Source organism: Oryctolagus cuniculus, chromosome 3 (assembly GCF_051225735.1).
Source record: "Oryctolagus cuniculus isolate XC-2025 breed Fujian yellow rabbit chromosome 3, ASM5122573v1, whole genome shotgun sequence".
Taxonomy (NCBI): domain Eukaryota; kingdom Metazoa; phylum Chordata; class Mammalia; order Lagomorpha; family Leporidae; genus Oryctolagus; species Oryctolagus cuniculus.
Window position 1 is genome coordinate 65,992,081 of NC_142869.1, and position 26,568 is coordinate 66,018,648.

The following is a 26,568-nucleotide window of genomic DNA, read 5'->3' on the forward strand; positions in this document are numbered from 1 at the left end:
AAGTTTGGTTTATATCCCATGCACAGAGGTTTCTTAATGACCAGGAAAATGATCACAGAATTTGATTATTTCCTCCATCAGAGATAGAATTTCACATCGAAGCTCTCCAAATATGTGCTTCCCAGCTCACATCTTCTATCAGAGGTGGAGAACCCTTTTTCTACCAAGGGCCATTTGAATATTTATAACATCATTCATTGCCCATCAGAAAGTATCAGCCTGGTATAGATTTATTAAATTTCGTGTCCAGCTTGCAGTTGCCTTGGCAGGGCCAGACTAGGTGAATCTACAGACTTTCTACCACCAATGGGCTGGACATTTCCCACCCCTGTCTAGATTCCTGTTAAACATTAAGCAGTTCTGCCTGTTCACCATCTGCAGCTCCCCCACCCCAAGTCTATCATTGCACTTTTACTGTTTCAGTTGGATTTTGCATTGGTGATGGTGGTGGTTTTCAAGTCTTTGAAAATATTTAGCCAGCGCCGTGGCTCACTAGGCTAATCCTCCGCCTTGTGGCGCTGGCACACCGGGTTCTAGTCCCGGTCGGGGTGCCAGATTCTGTCCCGGTTGCCCCTCTTCCAGGCCAGCTCTCTGCTGTGGCAAGGGAGTGCAGTGGAGGATGGCCTAAGTACTTGGGCCCTGAACCCCATGGGAGACCAGGATAAGTACCTGGCTGCTGCCATCGGATCAGCGCAGTGCGCCAGCCACAGCGGCCATTGGAGGGTAAACCAATGGCAAAGGAAGACCTTTCTCTCTGTCTCTCTCTCTCTCACTGTCCACTCTGCCTGTCAAAAAAAAAAAAAAAAAAAATGAATATCATGCTTTTTGAGTTCTTCATCTTTCTCCAGGAACTTATTTAACCTTTGTGGTCACATTCTGTTAATGACGTACTGTGTAGTATAGCTGTGGTGAGTATGCTAAAATGACTTGTGGTTAAAAGATAATGAAGGAGAAATGCCAGGATTAGAATAGCTGAAGAGAAACTTACTTCATATCCTGAGATAACCAGAGGTGCTTTTGGTATTCCTTGATTTTTAGATGCCCAGTGCCTACAGGAAAATATCACATATGCACTGTTGTTTTGGCTACTGTAAATACTGAAATATAAATCCTTTTTCTTTCTACTAAAAAACTTCTTCAGGGTAAGCTTTTTTAAAAATAACACTCTTTTTAATATAGGTCTTTGGAAAAATAAGAATATGATAAATGGGAGTAAGGATCCACAAATGTAAGATTATGCAGTACTTTTTAATACTACAGAACAATCCTATGACCTGCTGTTTTCTACAGAATTGCATCATATCTTGCCCAATTGTTTTAGGGGTTTTGTTTATCACTAAACACATAAACTGTAGATATTTGGTATCTATACTACTCTTCTAATAAGGTTATTCTCTTATATTTGTAATAAAAATAGCTCTTCTGGATGTTAATCATCTAGGAGTTTTGTTTAAGAAAATTTAGTAAAGTAAGAAGTATCCTTCCAGAATCATTCCTGTAAGGCTTATGTGACAGAACAGAAATATCTTCGCACACAGTGGGTAGCCAGTAGGTTTTCTGCAGGGGTACTGAGAGCTGACAGAGGGCATCTTGGCAAATGTTCAGAAACCTACATTAACTTGGTTGGGGCCCTGCATGGAACCTCATGTTCAGCAGAATTCTTCTGACCTGCCTCTGCATGCCAAGCTAATCAGCAAACACCTAATGAGCCCACTCCAAAGAAACAGACCCTCTCCCAACCTACTTCATTTTCATATGTTCTCTGGGGGTAGGGAGACAAGACTTCATGAGGACTGATGATGCTGCAAAGACCACAATAATGATAATTAACTTGCTGAATTTAGAAGATTATGCTGTTAATTAGTTGCAAAATAAAGATAAGTAATAGAGTAGCAGATGGTAGGATAACACCCAGGAGAAGGAGGGTTATTATTCTGATGAGCTTTTGTGGCACATATGAAATATGAATCTGACTTTTTCATAAATTGTTTTTAGAAAAAAAATTTTCTTTGAACTATGATGGAGTAGTTTGTTCTTCCCAAGTTTTGACAGATGTGAAAGAATTTATTTTCAAGGGTACAACATAGAACTTGAATGACAATTTTTAGGAGATCACCTGTTAACATAAATATATCAGATTGGTCACCATAACAACTATTTATCCTTTAATGACTGATACAGTTTATATCTCTAGGAAAGAAAAGTTTTCAATATAGTAATTGATCTTTACATCACTAAACATTAACTGTTAATATTAAAGCAGTAGTCTACATCTTAGAAATGTAATAATACATTTTAGTTTTCTTTAAAACATTGTGTGCCTTTATACATGTTAGAGAGTTTAAACCTTTTAAATCTTATTTATCTATGAACTTACATGAAATTTCTCTATTGAGGAAAAATGTATTAATTTTTTTAGATATCGTTGTTTGGCCTTCTTTAAAATACCCCTAACAGATATACAAGGGTAGTTACTAGGTATCCTTATGTTGTAAGAATATACTATAAAATAATTATATATATTTATAATTATAAAACATGTGAATGATAGTTACTGCTTTTTTCACCTAAATTCATTCTAAAAAATTTTAGCTTACATATATTTTTGTTGTAATTTTAAAAATGATACTTTAGCGCTCTGTTAATTAACCCTTAAAATCCTTTTCTTACATTTAAACCCAGTGGCACACTTTCAGAGTCAGACCTATTGTAATCATTGTAACAGCGTGGAGCAAACATTAGCGCTCCCTCACCGGATGAGTGCTGTATACCCTAGGGCAGTCAGAGGAGGATAATAAATGAAGACTGATGCTGCTTTTAAGTGCTCTGTAAGGTAGTAACTTGCCCTACTAAAGATTATTCAAGAGAGTGATGTTTATGTACTTCAGACTCCCCTATGTGCAGTTACTGTATTTCACTAATTCTAAGAGTTAAGCTCTTCACTGTAAAACTTTAAATGCTCTTCAGTTCTGTGCTTTCTACCTAAGGACTTAAGAATGTTTTACCAACACTTAACTTAGAAAGCCTCACATCTCACCTTCTAATTGTATTTATGAACATTGTTTAGACACAAATGAAAGCTCCATCTTAGGGCTATAGATTGGGTATGATTTAGTGTATTTTGATCTCTGATATTCTGTTTATAAAAGATGTAAATATGCAGACTGACCACTTCCCTGGATGCTCCTCCTTTATTCTGTTTATAAGACCCACACCTGCCAACTCCTGTCTCTGTTTTCAGTTCTTCTTGATCATCTTCCTAAGTATTCTTATCTGATGCTGGTGAGCTAATTCTTTAGGAACTCCTGTAATTGAAGTTTCCATTCATCAACTTCCATAATGTCTAATCAGTTATTGGTGTTCTAATTTCCTGTGTCATAGCTACTAATATAAAGTCTTTAAAAAAGTCCATGGAAAATATGTATTATGAAAATCCTATGACTGAATTTCATTTTTTATACCAAAGTAAACTTACCTTTTAGTTCCATTGTCCACAAACTTCTTGTAGTACCTTTGAATGTTTAAAAAAGAAAGAAGAAAGGAAGGAACTAGGGATCTTGTCTATATTCTGAAAAATACAGTACATGATGTGGTCTTTAACGTATTTTACATACTAAATACATCTACCGCCCAACCAGTACTTAAGATGACCCCATTACATTTTGAAAATACTCAAGTGTAGGAACTCTCCTAATTTCTTGGACATTCCTGCATACACATATGCAAAGAAAATGCAGGCTGGGACTGGCGCTGTGTTGTAGGAGGTTAAGCTGCCACCTGCAGCACCAGCATCCCAAATGGGCACTGGTTCACATCCTAGCTGCTCTACTTCCAATCCAGCCCCCTGCTAATGTGCCTGGGAAAGCAGTGGAAGATGGAACAAGTCCTTGTGCCCCTGCACCTGTGTGGGAGACCCAAAAGAAGGTCCTGGCTTCAGAATGGCCCAGCTCTGGCTGTTGCAGCCATCTGGGGAGTGAACCAGCAAATGGAAGCTCGCTCTCTGTCTCCCTCTCCCCAAACCGCCCAGCTCTACCTTTCAAATAAATAAATCTTTTTTTTTTTTAAAGAGAGAAATAATAACCTGCAAGCAAGTTATTATTACTCTCAGTTTTAATCAGTAAATATACTAAAACTTTAAATTTATGGTAACTTTTGTAATTCCTAAGGAAATAATCTGTCACAAAAGAGGGCCAAAGTGTGCCTGACCAGGTTGCTAAGTGTTGATATGACTTAGCAGTTGCAGTACCAGGCTTGGTATTCTCTCTCTCTCTCTCTCTCTTTTTTTTTTTTTTTTTTTTTAATTTATTTGACAGGTAGAGTTTACAGACTGAGAGAGAGAGAGACAGAGAGAAAGGTCTTCCTTCCGTTGGTTCACTCTCCAAATGGCCACAACAGCTGGAGCTATGCCGATCCAAAGCCAGGAGCCAGGAGTCTCTTCCTGGTCTCCCATGTGGGTGCAGGGGCCCAAGCACTTGGGCCATCCTCCACTGCTATCCCAGGCCACAGCAGAGAGCTGGACTGGAAGAGGAGCAACCCGAACTAGAACCCAGCACCCATATGGGATGCTGGCGCTGCAGGCAGAGGACCAACCAAGTGAGCCACAATGCTGGCCACAGGCTTGGCATTCTTAATTCTTGGTGATTGCCTTCTTTTTTTTAATTAATTAATTAATTTATTTATTTGGACAGTGAGAGAGAGAGAGAGAAAGGTCTTCCTTTGTTGTTGGTTCACCCTCCAATGGTCGCTGCAGCTGGTGCGCTGTGGCTGGCGCACCGCGCTGATCCAATGGCAGGAGCCAGGTACTTATCCTGGTGCAGGGCCCAAGGGCAGGGCATGGGGTGCAGGGCCCAAGGACTTGGGCCATCCTCCACTGCACTCCCTGGCCACAGCAGAGAGCTGGACTGGAAGAGGGGTAACTGGGACAGAATCTGGCGCCCCGACCGGGACTGGAACCCAGTGTGCCTGCGCTGCAAGGCCGAGGATTAGCCTAGTGAGCTGTGGCGCCGGCTAGATGGCCTTCTTTTTTTTAAAAGATTTATTTATTTATTTGAAAGTTATAGTTACAGAGAGAGAGAAGGATAGGCAGAGAGAGAGAGAGAGAGGTCTTCCATCTGCTAGTTCACTCCCCACATGACTGCTACAGCCGGAGCTGAGCTGATCTGAAGCCAGGAGCCAGGAGCTTCTTCCGGGTCTCCCATGTGGGTGCAGGGGCCCAAGGACTTGGGCCATCTTCCACTGCTTTCCCAGACCATAGCAGAGAGCTGGATTGTAAGAGGAGCAGCCAGGACTAGAACTGTCACCCATATGGGATGCTGACGCTGCAGGCGGAGGCTCCACCCGCTCTGCCACAGCACCAGCCCCTGATTAAATAATTCTTTTTAAAAAATAAATAAATCAACAGTAAAACTTCCTTAAATTGTATATGTTTCCATTTTCCTCAAAACCTACTAAAGTCAGTTAGCAAATTTGTATACCTAGATAGCAAATCAACATACCAGCTGCTAACAAGGACCCATAAATATACAGAACAGCTTCTGTTCTTAAACATTTTAGTATCTGATTGAAAGATAAGGTAGTCACATATGACAGATTTTTGCTGATAAAATAAGAAGTTTCATTCTAATTGTACAGTCTGGCGAGCAGCCTCATGACCTAAAGGTGTAACATCGGGTAATTGTCCAAGGAAGTACTACTGGCTCCCAAAAAATCTGGACAAGAAGAGGTTTAGGGGCTGGCACTGTGGCGTAGCAGTTAAAGCCACTGCCTGCAATGCCAACATCCCATGTGGGTGATGGTTCGAGTCCTAGCTGCTCCACTTCAAATCCAGCTTGCTGCTAATGTACCTGAGAAAGCAGCGAAAGATGGCCCAAGTCCTTGGGCCCCTGCACCCATGTAGGAGACCTGGAAGAAGCTCCAGGCTCCTGGGTTTGGATCATCCTAGCTCTGGCCATTGTGGCCATTTGGGGAGTGAAACAACGAATGGAAGACCTCGCTCTCTGTCTCTGCCTCTGCCTCTGCCTTTCTGTAACTGTACCTTTCAAATAAATGAATAAACCTTTTTTTTAAAAAATGGAGGCCGGCGCCGCGCCTCACTAGGCTAATCCTCCACCTAGCAGCACCAGCACACTGGGTTCTAGTCCCGGTCGAAGTGCCGGATTCTGTCCCGGTTGCCCCTCTTCCAGGCCAGCTCTCTGCTGTGGCCAGGGAGTGCAGTGGAGGATGGCCCAAGTACTTGGGCTGTGTACCCCGTGGGAGACCAGAAGAAGCACCTGGCTCTTGCCATCGGATCAGCGCGGTGCGCCAGCCGCAGCGCGCCAGCCCCAGCGGCCATTGGAGGGTGAACCAATGGCAAAGGAAGACCTTTCTCTCTGTCTCTCTCTCTCTCACTGTCCACTCTGCCTGTTAAAAAAAATTTTTTTAATTAAAAAATAAATTAAATAAATAAATAAATAAATAATGGAGAGGTTTAGGTCTTAGAATGTAGACAGAGCATGAGTTCTGGATGTGAGATACAGGAATGGAGTGCAAGAGAAGAGGTGAAAGTAAGCTAATGATTAGCTTGTTGCTTTAGTTCAACAAAGGTAATTATTTTCCATTAACGGTGTTTTTATGTTTTTACTGTTAAAGCTGATTACAAATAGAAAGTAGAAGATTCCTCTGGCAGTACTAGGCATAGTTAACCCAAGACTATGTAGAGAGTTGGATTTGGGTGTGAAGTAAGGAACTTTTTTTTTTTAATGTTTGCATTTCAGAGATTAAAGGCGGCTTTGACCCAGCAGCATCCTCCAGTTACCAATGGTGATACTGTCAAAGGTCATGGTAGCGGATTGGTTAGGACTCAGTCAGAGGAATCTCGACCACAGTCGTTGCAACAGCCAGCCACATCTACAACAGAAACTCCGGTATGTATATTATTTTTTATCACTAAGTACTCTGTCATCCAACTTACATGTCTTCTTTATATACTTTGAAAAAAATTATTTCTGAGACATACTACTCCCAAAGTGTCTCAGGGTCCTAAGGAACGATAGTTAGTAGTTCAGTGTCCAAGTATAGATACAAAAATAAATAATAATAAAAGAGCAATTGTTACTATCCAAGACACCCTGTAAATGTTTCTTTGAGTGTCTGTACATGTTGGTCTGACTTGACACAATATTTTTAAATAAAACAATTTTTTCTGCTAATAATAGAACAGTGAAACTGAATACAACTTTGAGAAACTTACTTAATTCTCCATTTCTTGATTGAGGAAATTTAGATTTGACTTTTCTCTATGGAATGTTTTCTATAACTAGAAAAATCTTTTATTGTCAAAATCTACATACTTTTAATAAAAATAAACTAAACCATTAGCTCTGGATATTTTCCTTGATATAGTTAGTACAAATGGATTTGATTTGAACTGTGCTCCTGTGTAAACAGAGTGTTCAAGCTATAGGAAAATTTAGTGGATTAAGTCCTGTCAATTTGGGGCTAACACTGTAGTGAAGTAGGCAAAGTCTCTGCCTGCGGTACTGGTATCCCATATGGGTACCAGTTTGAGTCCTGGCTGCTCCTTTTCCGATCCGACTCCATGCTAATGTGCCTGGGAAAGCATTGGAAGATGGTCCAAGTCCTTGGACCCTTAGACCCACATGGGAGACCTGGAGGAAACTTCTGCCTCCTGGCTTCAGATTGGCCCAGCTCTTGGCCATTGTGGCCATTTGGGGAGTAAATCAGTGAATGAAAGATCTCACTCTCTGTCTCTCCCTCTGTCTGTAACTGCCTCTCAAATAAATAATCTTTAAAAAAAAAAGTTCTGTAAATGTTATAGACAGTAATAGTTTCTTTCATATTGTTGAGGAATGCAGTATTCTGCAGGAATATATGTCATTTATTTTTCCGGTAACAAAACAGATTTCTAAAGAATCTTTTTGGATCTATATTTTTCAATTATTGATTTGCCTGATTCCTGAAATGCTGTATGTTCATGATTACCTGGCGTATCATATTCTAGTATTTGAAGGACCATTAAATTGTGTAGAGCTATTAACTAATGTTTCACATGTCTGAAAGAAGCAGACCTTTTTCCTTTAGTATATTTGAAAGGCAGAGTTAGAGAGGCAGAGGCAATGAGAGAGAGGCCTTCCATCTGCTGGATCACTCCCCAGATGGCCACAACAGTCAGAGCTGCGCTGATCTGAAGCCAAGAGCCAGGGGCTTCCCCTGTGTCTCCCATGTGGGTGCAGGGGCCCAGGGACTTGAGCCATCTTCTGCTGCTTTCCCAGGCCATGGCAGAGAGCTGGATCAGAAGTGGAGCAGCCAGGACTCGAACTGGCGCCCGTATGGGATGCTGGCACTTGTCAGCGGCAGCTTTACCCACTATGCCACAGCACCAGCCACTTATATAAGTACTCTTACCTTACTTACTTCTAGGTAATAAGAAATCGTTTAGAGAAATGTATTTAGATTCATACACAAGTGCATACATCTGTATGTTGCATTACATAACTGACATAAGTCAAGTGGTGAATTAAAACCTGTGAACCATCACCAACTGAGCAGAGAGACTTTTTATGGCAACTGTGTTACTAGAGACCCTAGTCACGTATCTCTAGTTTGTGACTGCCTAATAGATGCTTTATGTATCTTCAGTATATTTCTAGAGTCAAAGGTTGCCATATTTCTGTTAAATGTTTCAGAACTCTGTGTAGACCTTCTGTGTTCTGTGCTTAAAGAGTATTAGCGTTGGCATTAAAAGACCAAAACTTTGCAATTAATGAAACACCTGTAAACAGTAATTTTTTAAATTGCTGTCTAAGCATAGTTATTTAACCATATTTCATCTTTACTGAACTTAAGATAAAATGGAATGTGATTGTGGTTATCAACTTGACTTAGAGGGAAAGTGAGTGAGAGAGAGAGAGAATGTGTGTGTGTGTGTGTGTGTGTGTGTGTGTTTGTTTTGTTGTAATTCAGGGGAGAGCAAAATGTGGTTCAGAAGCTAAGTGTAGCCCATGGCTGATTCTGTATGGTCTGCAAGCTAAGTATGATTTTTTCATTTTAAATAATTTTTTTATTAGACAGGCAGAGTTAGACAGTGAGAGAGAGAGAGAAAGATCTTCCTTCCGTTGGTTCACCCCCCAAATGGTCACTGCGGCCGGCACGCTGCGCTGATCTGAAGCCAGGAGCCAGGTGTTTTTCCTGGTCTCCCATGCGGGTGCAGGGGCCCAAGCACTTGGGCCATCCTCCACTGCCTTCCCGGGCCACAGCAGAGAGCTGGACTGGAAGAGGAGCAACTGGGACTAGAACCCAACGCCCATATGGGATGCCGGCGCCGCAGGCGGAGGATTAACCAAGTGAGCCATGGCGCCGGCCCCTTAAATAATATTTTTTAAAGATTTATTTATTTGAAAGGCGGGATGACAGACAAGCAGCCAAGGGAAAAAAGAGATATTCCGTCCACTGGTTCACTCCCCAAATGACTGCAATAGCCAGGGCTGGGCCACACTAAAGCTAGCACCCCGGAACACAATTCCAGTCTCCCACATGTATGGCATGGTCCCAAATACTTGAACCATCTTCTGCTGCTTTCCTAGGTGCATTAGCAGGTGAACTGGATTGGAAGCAGAGCAGCCAGGACACCAACCAGTGCTTCAGTAGAGATGCCAGCATCATAGGTGGCTGTTTAACCCTCTCTGCTACATCGGTCCCAGGACTATTTTTTTTTCAACTTTGATTTAATAAATACAAATTTCCAAAGTACAAATTTTGAATTATAGCACCTTTACCCCCATAACCTCCCTCCGACCTGTAACCCTCCCATGTCCCACTCCTTCTCCCATCCCATTTTTCATCAAGATTCATTTTCATTTATCTTTATATTCAGACGATCAATTTAGTATATACTAAGTAAAGATTTCAACAGATTGCACCCACACAAACACACAAAGTATAGAGTACTGTTTGAGTAGTAGTTTTACCCTTAATTTGCATAGTACAACACATTAAGGACAGAGGTCCTACATGGGGAGCTGGTGCACAGTGACTCCAGTTGTTGATTTAACAATTGACACTCTTATTTATGACGTCAGTAATCACCCGAGGCTCTTGTCATGAACTGCCATGGCTATGGAAGCCTCTTGAGTTCACCAACTCCGATCTTACTTATTCAAAGTGGAAGTTCTCTCCTCCCTTCAGAGAAAGGTACCTCCTCCTTTGATGGCCTGGTCTTCCCACTGGGATCTCATTCACAGAGATCGTTGATTTAGGTGTTTTTTGGTGTGTGGGGTTTGTTGTTGTTGTTGTTGTTGTTGTTGTTGTTACAATGTTTTGGCTTTCCATGCCTTTGAAACTCTAATGGGCTTTTTAGCCAGATCGGAATGCCTTAAGGGCTGATTCTGAGGCCAGAGTGCTGTTTAGGGCATTTGCCATTCTATGAGTCTGCTGTGTATCCTGCTTCCCATGTGGGATCATTCTCTCCTTTTTAATTCTATCAATTATTATTAGCAGACACTGGTCTTATTTATATAATCCCTTTGACACTTAATCCTATCTTTTTGATTAATTGTGAACTTAAACTGATCACTTTAACAAGTAAGATGGTATTGGTACATGCCTCCTTGATGAGATTGAATTGAAATTCCCTGGCACGTTTCTATCTCTACCATTAGGGGTAAGTCCCGAGTGAGCATGTGCAGAACTGTATTCTCCTCCCTTTCTTATTCCCACTCTTATATTTAGCAGGAATCACTTTTCAGTTCATTTTAAAGGCCTAAGAATAATTGTATGTTAATTAAAGAGTTCAACCAATGGTATTAAGTAGAACAAAAAAATACTAAAAGGAATCAAATAGTAGGCTGTTCCTTGACAGTCAGGACAAGGGCTGATCAAGACATTGTTTTTCATAGTGTCCATTTCACTTCAACAGGTTTCCTTTTAGGTGCTCATATAGTTGTCACCGATCAGGGAGAACATATGATATTTGTCCCTTTGGGACTGGCTTATTTCACTCAGCATGGTGTTTTCCAGATTCCTCCATTTTGTTGCAAATGACCAGATTTCTTTCTTTCTTTTTTTTTTTTTTTTACTGCTGTATAGTATTCTATAGAGTACATATCCCATAATTTCTTTATCCAGTCTTCTATTGATGGGCATTTAGGTTGATTCCATGTCTTAGTTATTGTGAATTGAGCTGCAATAAACATTAAGGTACAGACAGCTCTTTTATTTGCCAATTTAATATCCTTTGGGTAAATTCCAAGGAATGGGATGGCTGGGTTGTACGGTAGGGCAATATTCAGTTTTCTGAGGAATCTCGAAACTGACTTCCATAATGGCTTTACCAGTTCGCATTCCCACCAACAGTGGATTAGGGTACCTTTTTCCCCACATCCTCACCAGCATTTGTTTTGGTTAATTTCTGTATGAAAGCCTTTCTAACTGGGGTGAAGTGAAACCTCATTGTGGTTTTGATTTGCATTTCCCTAACAGCAAGTGAACCTGAACATTTTTTCATGTGTCTGTTGGCCATTTGGATTTCCTCTTTTGATAAATGTCTGTTTAAATCCTTTGCCCAACTTTTAACTGGGTTGTTTGTTTTGGTGTTGTGGAGTTATCTAGATCTCTTTGTAGATTCTGGTTATTAATCTTTTATCAGTTTAGTAGTTTGCAAATATTTCTCCCATTCTGTTGGTTGCCTCTTCACTTTCTTGACTGTTTCTTTTGCAGTACAGAAGCTTCTCAGTTTGGCCGGCACCGCGGCTCACTAGGCTAATCCTCCGCCTTGTGGAGCCGGCACACCAGGACCTAGTCCTGATTGGGGCACCAGATTCTGTCCCTGTTGCCCCTCTTCCAGGCCAGCTCTCTGCTGTGGCCAGGGAGTGCAGTGGAGGATGGCCCAAGTCCTTGGGCCCTGCACCCGCATGGGAGACCAGGAGAAGTACCTGGCTCCTGCCATTGGATCAGCGCGGTGGGCCAGCCGCAGTGTGCCGGCCGCGGCGGTCATTGGAAGGTGAACCAACGGCAAAGGAAGACCTTTCTCTCTGTCTCTCTCACTGTCTACTCTGCCTGTCAAAAAAAAAAAAAAGCTTCTCAGTTTGAAGCAATCCTAATTGTGAATTTTTGCTTTGACTGCCTGTGCCTCTGGGATCTTTTCCAGGGATATTTTGCCTGTGCCTATATCTTGCAGGGTTTTCCCGATGTTCTCAATTAATTTGATGGTGTCAGGTCATAGATTTATATCCTTAATCCATGTTGAGTGTATTTTTGTGCAAGGTGTAGGGTAGGGGTCTTGCTTCATACTTCTGCATGTGGGAATCCAGTTATCCCAGCACCATTTGTTGAAGAGACTGCCTTTGCTCCAGGTATTGGTTTTAGCTCCTTGGTCAAATATAAATTGGTTGTAGATGTTTGGATTGATTTCTGGGGTTTCTATTCTGTTCCATTGGTCTATCTATCTATTTTTATACCTGTACCAGGTATATGCTTTGATTATAACTTCCTTGTAGTATGTCTTGAAATCTGGTATTGTGATGCCTCCAGCTTTGTTTTTGTTTTATAAGATTGCTTTAGGTATTCAAGGTCTCTTGTGCCTCCATATGAATTTCTGCATCATTTTTTTCCATTTCTGAGAAAAATGTCTTTGGTATTTTTATTAGTATCACATTTAATCTATAAATTGCTTATGGACTAATGGACATTTTTATGAACATGGAAGATTTTTCCATTTTTTTTTTGTATCTGCTTCGAGTTCTTCCTTTAATATTTTATAATTTTCATCATAGAGATCTTTGACATCCTTGGTTAAATTTATCCCAAGGTATTTGATTTTTTTTTTCTTTTTGTAGCTATTGTGAATGGGATTAATCTTAAATGTTTTTCTCAGCCATGGCATTGTCTGTGTATACAAAGGCTGTTGATTTTTGTTTATTGACTTTATATCCTGCTACTTTCCCAAACTCTTATATGAGTTCCAGTAGTCTCTTAGTGGAGTCTTTTGAATCTCCTATATATAGAATCATGTCATCTGCAAATAAGGATAATTTGACTTCCTCCTTCCCAATTTGTATCCCTTTGATTTCTTTTTCTTGCCTAATGGCTCTGGCTAAAACTTTCAGGACTATATTGAATAGCAATGGTGAGAGTGGGCATCCCTGTCTGGTACCGGATCTTGCTGGGAATGCTTCCAACTTTTCCCAATTCAGTATGATACTGGCCATGGGTTTGTCATAAATTGCCTTGATTGTATTGAGGATTGTTCCTTCTAAACCCAATTTGCTTACAGTTTTCATCAGGAAACAGTGTTGTATTTTGTCAGAAGCTTTCTCTGCACCTATTTATAATCACATGGTTTTTGTTCTTCAATTTGTTAATGTGATGTATCACATTGATTTCTGAATGTTGAACAATCCCTGCATACCCGGGATATTTCCCACATGGTCTGGGTGAATGATCTGATGTGTAGTTGGATTTGATTGGCCAGAATTTTATTGAGGATTTTTGCATCTATGTTCATCAGGGCAATTGGTCTGTATTTCTCTTTCCCTGTTGCATATTTTCCGGGTTTCGGAATTAAGGTGATGCTGGCTTCCTAGAAAGAATTTGGGGGGATTCCCTCCTTTTCTGTTGTTTTGAATATTGAGAATTGAAGTTTGTTATTCTTTAAATGTCTGGTAGAATTTAGCAGTGTGTCCATCTGGTCCTGGGCTTTTCTTTGTTGGGAGGGCCTTTATTACTGATTCAATTTCTGTCTTGGTTATGGGTCTGTTTAGGTTTTCTATGTCTTCACTGTCTTTTTAGGTGGTTTGTATGTGTCCAGGAATCTATCCATTTCTTCTAGGTTTCCCAGTATTGGCATACAGCTCTTTGTAGTGGTTTCTGATGATTTTTTTTGTTTGTTTCTGTGATGTCTGTTGTTAACATTTTCTTTTTCAACTCTAGTTTTATTGATTTAGGTCTTCTCTCTTTTTTGGTTATTTGGACCAATGGTGTGTCAGTTTTTTTGTTGTTTTGTTTTGTTTTTGTTTTTGTTTTTTTTCAGTAAACCTTCCTCTTAGCATTGCTTTTGCTGTATCCCACAAATTTTGGTATGTTGTATTGTCGTCTTCATTTGTTTCCAGAAATTTTTTAATTTCTCTTTTGAGTTCTTCTATGACCCACTCTTCATTCAGAAACATGTTGTTCATTCTCCATGTGTTTGCGTATGATATAAAGATTCTTATTTGTTGATTTCTAGCTTCATTGCATTGTGATCTGAGAAGATGCATGGTATGATTTCAGTTTTTTTTAATTTGCTGAGACTTACTTTATGGCCTAGCATATGGTCAATCCTAGAGAAAGTTGCATGCACTGGAGAAAAAAATGTGAACTCTGTGGCTGTAGGCTCTACATATCTGCTGGGTCTATTTGGTTTATAGTGTCAGTTAACTCTGTTGTTTCCTTGTTGATTCTGTCTGGTGATCTGTCCATTGCTGAAAGGGGTTATTGAAGTCCCCCATTACAATTGATTTTGAGTCTGTATTTCCCTTTAATTCCCTTAACAATTCTTTTAAATAGCCAAGTGCCCTGTAATTAGGTGCATATACATTTATAATAGTCACATCTTCCTGTTGAATTGAACCTTTAAATCATTATATAGTGTCCTTCTTTGTCTCTTTTAATAGTTTTTGTGTTAGTCTATTTTGCTGATATTAGGATGGCTACACCACCTCTTTTTTGGTTTCTGGTAGCATGGATTATCTTTTTCTATCCTTTTTGATCAGTTGAGCCAATAATGTATCAATTTTGGTTTTTTGGTTTTTTGTTTTTTGTTTTTTTTTTAAAAAAACAGCTCTTAATTTCACTGATCTATTGTATTTTTTGTTTCAATTTTGTTTTTTTCTTCTCTAATTTTAATTATTTCTTTGCTCCTAATAATTTTGGATTTGGTTTGTTGTTTTTCTAGGTCTCAAGATTACAACTCTTGAAATCAGCCTTTGAAATATCTTTCTAATACTTTGTAAATAAAATAACCCCCTTAATTTTAATTCTAGTTATTTGGGCAAATGAATTAGGTAACTTTTTATGTACTTTGGGGGGTTTGTAGAATGAAAAATAGTTTGATAGTTTACCTACAGAACTTATCTTTGGCTTATATGTAAAATTTTTACATATTATTTGGATTGGGAGAAAAATTTTATTCATATTATTTTAAAATATAATTAATTATAGGTAAAATATTGTTTTCAAGCTTCTTCTTTGGATCATGTGCCTATACCCACAAAGTGGTGTTACCTCTATGTCATTTCTAAGAGATTATTTCCAGTTCCATATTCAAATGTTTTGGATACAGTTTGGGGGTTTATCAGAGGTTTGGAGATGCTCACTGTTCTATAGTGCTGTGCACTGAACAATATAACTTATGACTGAAGATTTATGACTGACTAATCTGAGATAACCAGGCTCATCTATTGGGAGACAGGGCACCAATTAAAATGAAAATTGAGGCTCCTATAAGATTGCACCTACAAGGAAAATGATCAGTAGTAATTACAAGAAACTTTAGAAAAACACTGATCCTAAATTACAAATGCTAAAGTAAAAGCTAAGTTCAGCAAAGTATATACAGACATTCATTCTTTAATTTTAGAGAAACCACTTTTTGAATAAAATTGAGATTTAATATAAGCTATATTTTATTTCAAATATAGCATAGAAAACTTGGTTTCCTGTCGTGAGTTTAAATAGGAAAATAAAATTTTAAATGTATCAGTTTATAATCAATTTTCAGAGGATTGAATGATACGCTAAAGTCAGTTAGCACATAAGCATTGAGGCCAATTTTTACCTAGCCATTAAGACACATGCATCCCACACCAGAGTGCCTGGGTTCAAAATCTAGCACCAGATCCTTATTCCAGCTTTCCACCAGTACAGACTCCAGGAGGCAACAGTGATAGTTCAAGTGCCAGCCATGTGGGAGACTTACATTGTGGTTCTGGCTCTTGGCCCATCACAGACAATTGGAGAGAGAACCATCAGATGCCAGGTTGCTGTCAGTCTGTCGCTCTGCCTTCAAGTAGATTTCTTTAAAAATTTTTAATACACTTGGAAAAATGATAAATGTATACATAATCATTTGTATTATATTTTCCTTTTTTATGTAAATGAAAATGTTATGCATTTATAAATATATTCACTGTGACATTGTGTCAGTGAGAATTTCATTACAGCATGGTTTATTTATTTCAAGGGAGGAGTTAAACCACAGTGTGATTTTCATGTTGCCCCAGAATACTGATATTCAACAAGACTTAGAAAATAAAGATTTTATCTGTCCCCCTTTAACACTCTTTACTGCTTGTGTTAATTTGCTCACTCAATGCAGATACAAGTATAACAAGCTTCCATCTGTGTTTGTTATAGGCCTCTCCAGCTCATACAACTCCACAGACCCAAAATACAAGCGGTCGTCGAAGAAGAGCAGCTAACGAAGATCCTGATGAGAAAAGGAGAAAGTTTCTAGAGCGAAATAGAGCAGCAGCTTCAAGATGCCGACAAAAAAGGAAAGTCTGGGTTCAGTCTTTAGAGAAGAAAGCGGAAGACTTGAGTTCATTAAATGGTCAGCTGCAGGTATAGTGCATATATGAGAATTTTATTTGTATTTATTTTTTCTTAGTTGTAAACATAGCCTTTTCCCTGTTTTTTCTAATCAGTCGTTCAGGCAATTTAGGATATAACACTGCATATGTATAGAATCTGTAGTAAGTCATAGTTTCATAAGCCTGTTGAAATGCTGAAATGTAATATAAAATTTTCAGCATTGGTATGGTGAAAAAATTTAAAATATTAATTGTTTACCTGTTTGGAACAAAAATACATAAATTTTTTGGCTTGAACTTTATTAAGTTGTGATATAAAATCCAAACAAAGAATTTTAAAATTAAAACACAGCACTGGTGCTTCACTTTTCTTGATATTTTTTGCTTTATATCACGACTGTAAAGTTGCTTCAGCAAGTTTTATTTTTAAGTTTTTTCATTCTTTAAATTATAAATTTTGTTTTGTTTTGTTTTATTCAAAGTGAATATAGTGCCTGTGAAAGGTGCCAGATTGACAGCTTTGGAAACTGAAGGACTCTAATTATCCACAGACCAGGTACAATATGGCCAGTGGCAGTACAATCGTTTCATACTGCCCTGCCAGTGTACCTCAGATACATTTCTTAGAACCTCATGTAGCAGAAAGATTTCAAGGCACCCTCCCTCTCCAGCCTTTGGTTACATTTCCAGTGACAGTATTAGCACCAAATAGATTTCCTTCTTTTCTTCCTTCCTTCCTTTTCTATTATTTTGTGTGTGTGTGTGTGTTTTAACATTGTGAATGTTTTTCAATAAAATCTGTTAAAGGGCTGGTCAATGAACAGCTAGAAAAATTGATGTTAATGAATTGTATTGTTAATATAGGTCAATATTCTGAAGTATTTCTCAATTAAAAATGAGTCTGTATAATCATAATTGATGGTAAGATACCTGCTGTCTTCTTAACTGTATCTGTAAAGATGTCATCAATGTAATTATCTGTTTAAGTGCTTAGGGAGAAGTTTTTCACATCAGTCAGGCAAACTAAGTTTTTCACATCATTTAAACAAACATATATCTTATAATTTAAAATTTTTCTTACAAGAGGCAGATATCCTTTAAAGTCTTTGATAGGCCTTCATATTGCTATGGCAGCATTAAAAGAAAAGATTGCCTTGCAAAACTTTTAATTTAAAAATTAAATGTGACTTAGCATATCACATACACTTCATATATGTACTTGTATACAAGGGTTTTTTTTTTTTGTATTTTTTTTGGTTTTTGTAGTAAGAACACTTAACGTTAAGATCTACCCTCTCAACAAATTTTCAAGTGTATAGTACATTATTGTTAATGACAGGTATGATATTGTATAGCATTTAACTCAAATTTATTTATCTTGCTTAACTGAAAGTTTATAGTCATTAATTAGCAACTCCCATTTTCCCTTCTCCTCAGCTTCTGACAGCTACTATTCCACTCTTTGATTCTGGAAATTAAACTATAATAGATACCTCATACAAGTGGAGTCATACAGTGCTATCTGTCTGTGATAGGCTTACTGCACTTAGCATAATGTCCTCAAGATTTTAATATAGCAAAATTTCTTCTTTTTAAGGCTGAAATTAACATTGTATTTATTTATTACTTTTCCTTTACCCATTTGTCTATTCATGGAGTTTTTCCTTTTCCTTTTTACATTTTTATAAACAATAAGTGAGATATATATGGGCTACAGTGTGATATTTTAATACATTTATATCATGTATACTGATCAAAATAGGGTAATCAGAATTTCCCCTTCTTTGACATTGCTTTGAGATTGGAGTTTGGAGCTTCTTTCTCTGATGTATTCATACAATACAAGCTAAGTGATTATGAACTATAATCTCCTCCACTATGCTAGGTAACACTAGAAACTTTCTCCTTTGGTCTAACTCTGATTTGGTAGCTGTTGTTCCAGATTCCTTCTATCTACCTTCCAGTGTCTAGAAATCATCATTCTGTGTTCAGATTAAGGGGTGTTTTGTTTAGCTCCCCATATGAGGGAGGACATGTTTGTATTTGTCTGTGTCTGGCTTGTTGTACTTAACATGATGTCCTCCAGTTACATCCATGCAAATGACACACTTCCATTCTTTTTTATGGATGGATAACCATTGTGTATGTATTCATCTGATGCTGGGTTCCTTGGTTGATTCCGTATTTTGGCTATTGCGAACAGGACTGCTGTAAACATGGTAGAGCAGATATCTCTGATACAATGAGTTCATGTCTTTTGGATATATAGCCAGTAATGAGATTGCTAGACCCTAAAACAGTTCTATTTCTAGCTCTTTTAAGAAATCTCTCCATTGTTTTTTATGGTAGTGATGCTAATTTATATTCTAACCAACCAGCGTATAAGAGTGCCTCTCTCTCTACATCCTTATCAACATTTGTTACATAGCTGTTCTAACAGGGGTGAGGTATATCTTACTGTGGTTTTCATTTGTATTTCTTTGATAGACAGTGATAATTTGAGCATTTTTTCAACTAATACTCTTTACAGAAATAGGAAAAAGAATCCTAAAATTCACATGGAACCACAAAAGACACAGAATAGCCAAAGCAATCCTGAGCCAAAAACAAATCAAGCCAGAGGTGTCACACGACCTGATTTCAAAGCATACTGCAAAGCTATAGTAATTAAAACAGCATGATACTAGCATAAACACTGACACATAGATTAGTGGAATAGAATAAAGAACACAAATTAATCTACATACACACAACTGATATTTAAAAGTATTTATTTATTTGAAAGGTAAAATGACAGATACACAGATATTTCCATCCACTGGTTCATTCCCCAAATGGCCACAACAGCCAGTGTGGGGCCAGGCTGAAGCCAGGATCCAGGAACTCCATCCAGGACTCCCACATGGGTGGCAGGAGCTCAAGTATTTGGGCCATCATCCTGCTGTCTTCCCAGATACATTAGCAGGAGGCTGGACTGGAAGTGGAGCAGCTGGAACTTGAACTGGTACTCTGCTACAGAATACCAGTGTCAAAAGCGATGGCTTAATCTGCTGCACCACCACACCAGGCCCCAGCCAGCTGATTTTTGATGAATGTATCAAGAATGTACTTTGGAGAAAGGATAGTCATCAATAAATAGTGCTTTAAAAAGCTGGATATACATGTATAAAAGAATAAAATTAGATCCCTACCTTTTACAATATAAAAAACAATCAAATCAAGGTGGATCGAAGGCCTAAATGAAACTATGAAATTGCTAGAGGAAAATATAGGGGACACACTTTAAAACATTGGTGTGTTGGGGCTGGCATTGTGGTACAGCAGGTTAAGCCATGGCCTGCGACACTGGCATCCCATATGCACACCTGGGCCATTCCCTTTCCAGTCCAGCTCTATGCTAGTGCCTGGGAAAGCAAAGGAAGATGGCCCAAGTACTCGGACCCCTCACTCATCTGGTAGACCTGGATGGGAGTCCCAGGCTCCTGAGTACAGCCTGGCCCAGCCCCAGCTGTTGTGGCCGTTTGTGGAGTGAACCAGCAAATGGAAGATGGATCATGCATGTGCTCTCTCTCTCTTATCCTGCCCCATCTTTCCCTCTTTCCTCTCTCTCTATAACTCTGACTTTCAAATAAATAAATCAGTCTTTAAAAAGACAATAGTGTAGGCAGTGATTTTTTTGGATGAGACTCAAAAAACACAGGTAACAAAAGCAAAACTAGACAAGGGATTTTATCAAATTCAGAAACCTCAGCAGAGCAAAAGAAATAATTTATTGGGGTGAAGAGACAGCGGACAGAATGGGAGAAAATATTTACAAAGTAGTTACCTGACAAAGGATTAATATCTAGAATATATCAAGAGCACAAAATAACCACAAATATACTAGGGTTTATTAAGAAATATATATATATAAACATTAGCACCTGATAAATTCTTATTCAGTAACTAGTCTCAAGATTTTTTAGGGGCCAGCATTGTGGCATAGTAGGTAAAGCTGCCACATGCATGTTGGCATCCGGCATAGGTGGTAGTTCCAGTCTCAGCTGCTCCACATCCAATCCTGCTCCCTGCTAATGGCCTGAGAAAAGCAGCAGAGGATGGCTCAAGTACTTGGGCCATTGCTACCCACGTGGGAGACCCAGAAAGAAGCTCCTGGCTTCTGTATAGCCCTGCCCTGGCCATTGCAGCCGTCTGGGGAGTGAACCAGTGGATGGAAGATCTCTCCCACTGTCTTTCCTTTGTAATTTTGAAATTCAAATAAATAAATAACTCTTTTTTTATAAAGATTTTTTAAAGTTTTTCCCTTTTGAAAAAATGAAAGAAATTGTAGGTACTAATTTACTCATACACTACAAATGTAGCTATTCTTTACTAAGTCTATTATATCTTTACTAAGTGTATTATTATGTAAATTTTAAATATTAATATTACAGTAATGAAGTTAGGTATATCTAATTTTTAAATTTTCTGTTCTTAACTAGCAAAATCTTTTAAATAATTTGGCTATTTTATAGCTGTATGACGTGAAACAGTCAATGTCTGTTAGCCTCACTTGTCCGCCCTTTACAATAAAGATAATAATACCTCCTGGTCCTACTCTTCAGGTTTCTGCATAAATAAGTCCCATTAAAATGATTACAAGCATTTTAATACAGAAAAGTTTAATTAGTAAGACAAATTTATCAATCCTTCCCTTTATAATTTGGCTTATTGTGCCTTGTTTAAGAAGTGAAAGCAGGGCCGGCACTGTGTGCAGCTGGTTAAAGCCCTGGTCTGCAGTGCTGGCAGCCCTGATGGGCACTGGGTTGAGTCCCGGCTGCTCCACTTCCAATCCATTTCTCCGCTGTGGCCTGGGAAAGCAGTAGAAGATGGCCCAAGTGCTTGGACCCCTCACCCGCTTGGAAGATCAGGAAGAAGCTCCTTGCTCCTGGCTTCGCATCAGCTGGTGCAGGGCCCCAAGCACTTGGGCCATCCCTCACTGCTTTCCCAGGCCATAGCAGGGAGCTGGGTTGGAAGAGGAACAGCTGGGACTAGAACCAACACTCATATGGGATGCCGACACCGCAGGTGGAGGCTTTACCCACTGCACCACAGCGCTGGGCCCCATATTAATTCTTTTTATTAACAAAATGTTTGCAGCTAGACGGATAAATATATGAGTATGTGAGTCAGTATAGAAATGACTCCCTTGGGGTAGGTGTTGTGGCATAGTAGATTAAACTGCTGCTTAGGACACCTGAATCCCATATTGGAATGCCAGTTCAAGTCCCAGGTGTTCTGCTCCCATCCACCTCCCTAATGCTCCTGGGAAGCAGGTTGGTAACTAAAGTGCTTGATTCCCTGCCAGCCACATTAGAAAACCCAGATTGAGTTTTTAGCTCCTGGCTTTGACCTGGCCCTGTTCTGGCCATTGTAACCTTTTGGGGAATGAACCACTGGGTGGAAGATATCTCTTTCTCTCTCTCTCTCTCTGCCTTTCAAATAAATAAATAAATATTTTTAAAACAAGAATTGACTCCCTTGAGTATAGGTAAAATTTTTGAGTGACTTGTACCAAGGTATAAACAATAGTGAGGAGGGATTGAGAAGCATGGACAGTTTGGGAGAAAGTGTTTTTCAGTGATGACTTCCTATTATTGCTTCAAGTGGAATATATTTTTACTTTTTGTTGTTTTTTTTTGTTATTTGTTAAAATTGACTTTTTAAGAAGTAACATTTTTCAGACTTCAAAGAGTTAACATGCTTATAGTAAATTCAGGGAGCAAAAATTTCTTTCAGTTTGCCAGCAGCAGTTAACTAAAGAACAGAATGACTTGTAAAGAAAATTGCATGTCAAAGATATAATTATACTGTACTTTATGTGAAAACATTCATCAATTCTGTATTTCCTTAATAACCCTTCATGTGACATACAGGCTTAGCTGATCAGTAGTAGTGGGCATGATTACTTAAATGTATAATATAATATAATATAATAACCCATGGTTACTTATATATAATAAAAGGCTTAACACATATTGATATGTGATTATTCATATTACTGAATACATATTCTATAAAGAAAATACTAATTATTCAACCTTATTGGCCCATTCACTGAATTTAATCATGTTTTAACTTTGTAAAATAATTGCTAAATTATTTCATCAAATTATATTGAAATTATTTATGATAATCTAGACCAATAATTGAATTTGTGGTTATAAATTTTATTGGTATATATTTTTTAAAGATTTATTTTATTTATTTTTGAAAGACAGTTACAGAGACAGGTAAAGACAGAGAAAGAGAGAGAGAGAGAGGTCTTCCATCTACTGATTTTACTCCCCAAATGGCTGCAATGACTAGAGCTGAGCTGATCCGAAGCCAGGAGCCAGGAGCTTCCTCCAGGTCTCCCACACGGGTGCAGGGGCCCAAGGATTTGGGCCATCCTCCACTGCTTTCCCAGGTGCATTAGCAAGGGAGCTGGATTGGAGGTGGAGCAGCTGGGACTTGAACCGGTACCCATATTGGATGCGGGCACTGTAGTTCAGGGCTTAAACCTCACTGTTCCACATCACCAGTCCCTATAAATTATTTTTAAAATACTATCTTCTGTTAATTTTGTTTTGTTTTCTTGAAATAACTAATCTGGAGCTGGCGTTGTGGTATAGCAGGTAAACCTATATCATGGACATCCCATATGGGCACCAGTTCTAGTCCCTGCTGCTTCACTTCTGATCCAGCTCCTACTAGTGGACCTAGGAAAGCAGCAGATGGCCCAAGTCCTTGGACCCTTGCACCTACATGGAAGACCTGGATGAAGCTCCTGCCTCCTGGCTTCACTCTGGCCCAGCCCTGGCCATTGCAGCCATTTTAGGAATGAACCAGGCAGGGGATGGAAGATATCCCTTTATCTGTCTCTCCAACTCTCTCTTTCTGTAACTCTGCCTTTCAAATAAATAAAATACATCTTTTTTTAAAAAAAAAACTTACTTAAAAAATGTTTGCAATTTCAGTATATCTCCTTTGTGAACAAAAAGACAAACTCTTTACTAACAGTAGCTGCTTGACCATTATTTTTTGAGTAAATCTTAAGAAAATCGATGTAGAATTTACTTTTGAAATTTACACTACAAAATGTGAACAAAAGCATACTTTTATAGCTACGTCCATGAAAATTTTCGCCTATAAGCTAACTTAATGGTTTGGAAAATACTTTGTTTATGGCTCCATTGACTTACAGGAAATAAAATCAAATCTTTTATTCCTGGTATATAAATAGTATTTCAATATTTATTGCTTGAAATAGGAAGGAATAGCAACAATTGGAAGATGCTATGCAATAACCTGTTTGAATTCCTGAAACAGATATTCTATAACTGTCTTTCCTTTTTATGCCTGAGTTTTTAATTATATTCTAGAAATGGGAGAGGAGTTAATAGTGACTACCGCTACCTCATGAATTTTATCCTGGATTTGAAATCTAGTACTTATTTTTACTCGTCTCTCTCTCTTTTTTTTTTTTTTTTTTTTTTTTTTTTAAGGTTTGTTTATTTGAAAGAGAGTTACAGAGAGAGAGACAGAGACAGAGAGTGAGTGAGATCTTCCATCTGCTGGTTTACAACAGCCAGAGCTGGACCTATCTGAAGCCAAACAATTTTCCCGCATAGATGCAGGGGTGTAAAGACTTGGAACAACTTCAACTTCCACTGCTTTCCCAGGCACATTGGCAGGGAGCTGGATCAGAAATGGAGCAGCCAGGACTTTAACTGGCACTCATATGGGATGCCAGCACTGCAGGCAGTGGCTTTAACCACAAAACACAGCCCTGACCCCTACTAGTCTACTAAAAATCTTTCTAGGCCTTCTCCATCTGTTGCAATAACAGAATCACTACTACTGTTATAAAAGATCAAATAAGACAGGGTATAGAAAAGTGTGTTGTAACCATACTATACTTGCAAATGCTAGTTATATATTATTCATTCTGTCATTATGCACCCATCTATTATGTGCAAGGCAGATTGTTATGCATATGGGATGTAACAATGAAAAAGACATTGTCTCTTTGCTTGTAGAACTTGTGGACTAACAGAGGAAACAGACCTGAAACAAGTAATTAAAGAATGAGAACAGGAGAGGGGTCATTCTCATTCATTTTGCAAAGTATTTCCAAAATATTTCATAGCTCTAGTTAGATAAAAATTAAAGAGCTAGTTTGTTGTCAAGTATATTTTGCATCCACAGTAACTTTGGAGAACTCTGTGTTGAAACTCTTGATAATCAAATCACTAATTTTTGTAAAGATTAAAAAGTCTTATCTGTAATAACAGGAGGTTCCCCAAAAGAAGAAACTATCCAATATTATTTAATTTGGGGGGTGGTTGCTGAAATAGGAAGTCAAAGATCATAAATTTATGGACATTTTGTTCTCAATCCATGACCAGATGCCAATCTAAAAGTTATGATTGATTAATCGGTTTTCTGTTCTGTCATGATTTCATCAGGCTGATCTGCTTCAGATGAACAATGTAAAAATATTATTTGTTTACTAGTATGTAATTAACTTATGAGTATCCATATTATTAAAGTAGAGCAATGGTACAGATAATGCCAAAATCATTTAACATTAGAGTTCAGACTGTGATAATGATTTTTTTTCAGTATGTGCTCTGCTTTCCCAAATATGTTTTATTTTGACAAAATAATTGCTTACATTTGAGTGGAAGTTTTGCATTTTCAAAATGCTTCTGTGTCACTTGTTTCATTATCAGAATGACCCAGGAAGATAATTAACATTCTGCAAGTATACTAAATCATGAGTAGTCGGTAGTACAACCCAAAGGAATTTGGAAAATTTAATCCAATTAAAGTCTATTCTAAAATAACCCACAAAGGGGCCAGCATGGTAGCATAATGGGTAAAGCCTCAGCCTATAACACCAACATCCAATGTGGCACCATTTGTGTCCCTGCTGCTCCACTTCCAATCAAGCTTCCTGCTAATGGGAAAAGCAACAGATGATGACTCAAATGCTTGGGCCTCTGCCATTATGTAGGAGACCCAGAAGAAGCACCTGGCTTCCGATCTACCCAGCTCCAGCCATTACTGGCATTTGGAGAGTGAACCAGCAGATGGAAGATCTCTCCCTCTCTTTCTCTCTGTAACTCCTTCAAATAAATAAATCTTTTTTAAAAAATAAGATGGCCCACATAATAGGAGAGGTGTAAGTATTTCTTTTTTTAATTTAGTATTATATCTATGTATGGCTTAACATTCCCTTCAGATTTACTTCACCTTAAGCAAACTAGTTTGTGTGTGTGTATGCATGTATGTAAATAACCTCTTTTTTTACATTTTAAGGTCTTTGTATAGAATCTTTTTTTTTTCTTTTTGAAGATTTTATCTGTTTATTTGAGAGGTAGAGTTATAGACAGTGAGAGGGAGAGACAGAGAGAAAGATCTTCCATCCGCTCGTTCACTCCCCAAATGGCCACAACAACTGGAGCTGGGCCGATCTGGAGTTAGGAGCCAGGAGCTTCTTCCAGGTCTCCCTTGTGGGTCTGGGATCCAAGCACTTAGGCCATCTTCTTCTGCTTTCCCAGGCCACAGCAGAGAGCTGGATCAGAAGAAGAGCAGCTGGGACTAAAACCGGCACCCATGTGAGATGCTGGTGCCACAGGCAGAGGATTAACCTACTGCACCACAGTGCTGGCCCCTGTAGAGAATCTTGTAACAGCCCTTATTCTTTCTACTTGCCTTCTGATCTTTCTTCACAGAAAATTTTCAGAATTAACAGTCATGACTTGTGCAACTACTTTAAATATTAATATAGTCATGCCTATTTTCATTTTTAAGAATACTTTTTTATACATACCCAATTCTTGAATGTGTGAGTTTTTTGAATTTTATTATTTTTATCATAAATGACTTAGAAACCACCCAGTTTTGGCCTATTCTAATTCAGTTAAGTAAACTTTACCTGTGTGAGCATCCTGTTTTCAACCTCTGCTTGACCTGGTCT

General features: G+C 38.6%; 1 protein-coding gene across 21 annotated transcripts in view; it reads left to right on the forward strand.

Moving 5' to 3' along the window:
• ATF2 (activating transcription factor 2) overlaps positions 1-26,568 on the forward strand; it is a 107,549-nt gene that overhangs the window by 70,295 nt on the left and 10,686 nt on the right. For all 21 annotated transcript variants that reach the window (XM_070070663.2, XM_070070661.2, XM_051848480.2 and 18 more), the window contains 2 exons: positions 6,753-6,902; positions 16,387-16,593. In XM_070070663.2, the coding sequence (XP_069926764.1) occupies positions 6,753-6,902; positions 16,387-16,593 (357 nt within the window). The remainder of the gene's footprint in view (positions 1-6,752; positions 6,903-16,386; positions 16,594-26,568) is intronic.